Source organism: Lampetra planeri, chromosome 1 (genome assembly GCF_965212315.1).
Source record: "Lampetra planeri chromosome 1, kcLamPlan1.2.h2, whole genome shotgun sequence".
NCBI classification, from domain to species: Eukaryota; Metazoa; Chordata; class Hyperoartia; order Petromyzontiformes; family Petromyzontidae; genus Lampetra; species Lampetra planeri.
In genome coordinates, this window is record NC_136107.1 from 1829374 (window position 1) to 1834242 (window position 4869).

General features: G+C 46.1%; 1 protein-coding gene across 1 annotated transcript; it reads left to right on the forward strand.

The window, feature by feature from the left end:
* The first annotated feature begins 392 nt into the window (after window positions 1–392).
* On the forward strand, window positions 393–4289 carry LOC144725425 (large ribosomal subunit protein eL19-like). The gene is made up of 6 exons (XM_078604636.1): window positions 393–874; window positions 2503–2609; window positions 2985–3107; window positions 3571–3691; window positions 3824–3934; window positions 4086–4289. Exons 1-6 carry the CDS (start codon window positions 870–872, stop codon window positions 4210–4212), a joined length of 594 nt encoding a protein of 197 aa, XP_078460762.1. The 5' UTR covers window positions 393–869; the 3' UTR covers window positions 4213–4289.
* The last annotated feature ends 580 nt before the right edge of the window (window positions 4290–4869 follow it).

The following is a 4869-nucleotide window of genomic DNA, read 5'->3' on the forward strand; positions in this document are numbered from 1 at the left end:
GACCGTCACAGCTAAATTTACTGTATCAAGTGAGGAAAAATACTGAGACAGTAAATCTCGCTGTGACGGTCCCACCTGATGACGGAGACTTGTGTTGCCTCCGAAACGTCGTGATTTTTTATTTTATTTCTATAATATATATTTTTATTAGTTTATTATTTATTTTTATTTTTACCTACGGGACTTGACCGAAAAAACCTAAGAGTATGAATCCTTGCGGTCACGAAAGCTTCAAATCTAGAAACAAAATTAAGAAGGCAACCTCCAAGAGCGACAATTGACAGCGAGGCCGCTGTGCGGGCTCGCCCCCTAGCGGCGGCGAGCCACGTGTACCCTGGAAACCTAAGGATCGCAAGTCTCCCCCCCCGACCCCCACCGGGGATCGGCAATGGACCGTACCATCAGTAGAACGCAAACACAAGTCGCCTAACGCGTCGTCTCCACGTAACCACAAAGCGTGCGATGCGTGCGATTAGTTGCATTTCCTCCCTAACGCCTTCTCCTCTAATTCATACTCTTAGGTTTTTTCGGTAAAGTCACGTAGGTAAAAGTAAATAATAATAAAAATTAAAAATAATAGAAATAAAATAATAAATCATCAATACATTTTTATTTCTATTATTTTGATTATTATTTATTTTTACCTACGTGACTTTACCGAAAAAACCCCAGAGTATGAATCCTTGCAGTCACAAAAGCTTCAAATCTAGAATCATCCTTTAATTCAATTCAAAATAGCGAAAGATTAAAATAAGCGTCTAAACGTCATTGTTCACAGACCCACTCCACCCCCCCGCCTGTGACGGCGGGGTGGTATCGCCGCCGCGCATGCGCAAAGGTCCTTGCTGGTGGGACCCCGAGAAGACGCCATGAGGTGAGAGGCTCTCCTCGCTCCCGAGGAGGCTTCCCGTGCCATCTTCGGCCGTCCCTCGTCCCCTCACGGCCAGGGACTTGCGCTCTGCTTAGCCACGGGGTCTCGCTGCGTCGACCTTTGCTCGGTCGTCCCCGGCTGCGGCACGGGATGTTGGTCCTGAGCGATGTGCGGGCCGGGCTTCGGGCCTTAGGCCGAGGCTTTGGGGCCGAGTCGCCGCGTGGCCGCCGCCGCCTCGCCCCGCGCTTTCGGCGTTCCGTGCTCGCTTGATGGCACGGCTATGAGTGCGTTGTTGTTTGTTATAAACATTACACAGCGAGTGAGGTTTAAAATGGTATCGCAATTGCCGCCCAATCGATCACGCGAAATACCAGGCGGGCCAGCAACAGTTATCGACGCGAACGATAACGGGAGTCGATTACGTTTGTTGCATTGAGCCGAGGGAGTGTGTTAAACACACGCGTACAAAGACGGCGATGTTGCTGCGTGCTTTGTTACAACTCGCCCATGATGTAGTTTTAAAATGGTGTACGCGAGATGCGTTGGCCCATTGCGTTGCATTCGGTGCCTCTAAATCGGATGTACGCAACTCGTGTGGTGGACACTACGTGGGTTACCACCTCAAAATCTGATGTACGCAACTCATGTACCTGAGCAACACGTCCCAACAGTGTTGGATGACACGACTAAACGTCGCTGATGTGTGAACACACGTGTTGTACAACACGCCGTTCTAGGCCGTAGGCTCTCGCCTGCTCAATGTAGGCAGTTGTGTGTTGTATGGCCTATGCGCGCTATATTTGTACCGAATGCTATAATCATCCTTTTAACCACGTGTCTTATGCGCGTTTGTCCAGTATTATACCTAGTTATACCTAACTTGTGGGCACCACCCAAATCGATTTGGTCTACATAGCTGTAATGCAGAACTGCACAAGTTTGGTTAAATAACTCACGGCATGTGGAAGCCCTCAGCAGTGGCTTGACTGAAGGCTGTATAAGTACATACTTTTGTATACTTCTGCTACTCCGTGCTATAATCGTTTGCAGTCGATGCAAATTAAATAAAATTTCTATAAAGACCGATGTAGACCGCGTTGAGACTTCGGCAAGAGATCTGCGAGTTGACTTTGTTGAAGCCCGAATGATGTATAACACGTCTATAGATACGTATACTAATAATACGCCTTTTAATTGCAGTCCGTGTGATATGTGCCGGTGTGTTCAAAATTCCACGTGTTATATCCCTCGTGTTTTGTAGCTCTTTAATATTTTTGTTTCACGCAACGTGTAAAATGTGACTGAATCATTCCGGCTCGCTGGTAGACTGGAATAAGCACGTGACTAGGATTTGCTGACCGACTGAAATGAATCTCTGGTTTCGCCCGTCCCTCATTGGAGAACTGTCCACAGTGGGAGCAAACACTTCTCTATACGTGCCTCAATAACGTTTACAGTTGAGATGGTGCTCGTCATGAACTAAAATATACTCTATACGTGCTTGAATAACGTTTAAAGTTGAGATGGTGCTCGTCATGAACTAAAATATACTCTATACGTGCCTCAATAACGTTTAAAGTTGAGATGGTGCTCGTCATGAACTAAAATGTAACTTGACTATCGCTCAACAGTATGCTACGGCTTCAGAAGCGGCTGTCAGCCAGCGTGCTGCGCTGTGGAAAGAAGAAGGTCTGGCTGGACCCCAACGAAACAAACGAGATCGCAAACGCAAACTCAAGTAAGGATCGCCACAAAAACCACAGCGTCTTAACATTGTGGAAACTGATACTTGGCTCACTTGATACAGCAAATCTAGCTGTGACGGTCCCACCTGATGGCGGAGACTTGTGTTGCCTCCGAAACGTCGTGATTTTTATTTAATTTTTTATTTTACTTTTATTAATTTAAATTTTGTTACCTATGTGACTTTACCGAAAAAACCTAAGAATATGTTAGACATTGACTTTGTAAGAGTTTTATAGTGGTAAAACGTGGGTAAACTCGCCTTTGGTAAATTCTATATGAAAAGGGGGTAAAACTACATTTATCAGTGTTAACCCTCGTCCACCCCACTTGTTCACTTGTTCTAACCTCGTTCTTTTTTTGTCTTCAGGGCAGCAGATCCGCAAGTTGATTAAGGATGGCTTGATCATCCGCAAACCGGTGGCGGTGCACTCGCGTGCACGCTGCCGCAAGAACCTGGAGGCGCGGCGCAAGGGTCGGCACATGGGCTACGGTAAGCGGTCACCCTGGTGCCTCGCTCACCCTGTGCCGGGCACTCCGTCTCTCTTCTTAGTGCTCTACATTCTCTCACACCCTTAGTGTATGCTTGTAAAAGAGCCATGCTCAATGTTGTCCTCTTGAAAAAGCTGCCGACCATGTGATAATTTTAATGGTTGGCAGGAGTTGTTTGAAATCTGTGTGCTTATGGGCGTGCTCTTGAGTGTGTGAACACCGATTCTAGGTGGGAAATAATGCAAGACCTGAGGTAATGTGGGTGTCCCGGGTTGCCCCGTGTTTTCTATATCTCATGGTTGCATGAATCCTGTGCTAGCCCTGAACAATGCAATATTGATTGGTGTAGCTTTTAGAGTGTAAAAGTACAAAGTTGTAACGAACTAGTTGGATTTTAATTTGCTGAATTCAGATCAAGCATCATAACCACGCCTTTCTAATGTTTCTTTCTGCTGTCCTTGCAGGTAAGCGCAAGGGTACAGCCAACGCCCGTATGCCAGAGAAGCTGGTGTGGATGCGGCGCATGCGGATTCTGCGCCGTCTCCTGCGCAAGTACCGTGAGGCCAAGAAGATCGATCGCCACATGTGAGTGCCACTCGCAGAAAAAGCAGGACCACCTAAGAACAGCCAAATATACATTACAACACATAGAGTTATTTTTGTTATGTGAATGTATGCGGTTCATGGCTTGACTGTTTTTATGAACGTAATTTTTAGGTACCACAATCTGTACCTGAAAGTGAAAGGTAACGTGTTCAAGAACAAGCGCATTCTGATGGAGCACATCCACAAGATGAAGGCTGACAAGGCCCGCAAGAAGCTCCTCGCGTAAGTGGCCGTGCCAACCCGAGAATTTAGAAGTGTTGCACTTTCCTGGCTTTGATATACGGTGTGTTCTCACAATCATGGATTAACATGTGAACATTTGTCACTCGCTGTAAACCTAACCCACGTGCGTCCTGATTGCTTTGCTCTGCAGTGACCAGGCAGAGGCTCGTCGCTCCAAGACAAAGGAAGCACGCAAGCGCCGTGAGGAGCGCCTCCTGGCCAAGAAGGAGGAGATCCTGAAGACTCTGTCCAAGGAGGAGGAGAGCTCCAAGAAGTGAGCCTTCCCTGCTGGGGAGGTCAACTCGCATCATCAACCTTGTTTCTTCTTGTCAGTCAATAAACTATGAAAACCCCACACCCATTGTCTCCTGGTTTTGATGTTGAATGCGAGTTTTGTTGTACTTGGATGTCATGGTGTAATGGGTTATCCCCACTGAACTTGAAATCCAGAGGCCGCTGACAGCTGAACTGAGCACCGAGCAGTAGTGGTACCCTGGAGATCGAACTTTATTCGTTCCAGAAGGCCATTCGAACGCCGAATTAATTTTCTCCATAAGAATTAATGTTAATGTTATTAATTGGTTCCAGACAAAATAAATCTCTCAAAGCATTTTACAGGAAGTTTACAGTAATTACATGCATAAAATCATACAAAAAAAACATGGAATAAATTAAATATAAAGTTGATGGTTTGAGTGGAAGGTGGTGAGGTGGTGGTGTTATTGTTTGGAAGGGGAAGTCCCCTTCCATAATGTCGGGTAACTGCCCTTCTGGGGTTCTTCTGTGCCTCTTTTCTGCCACTGAGTCACTTGAGCTCTTTCTGACTAAAAACTTATCTAAAGAGGTTTGTTTCTGCCTCTGTTTTAAGATGTTTGGAAAATGACATTGCTTTATCATGAAAAAGATTGCTCACTCGGTTGGCCACTGCCTTATCT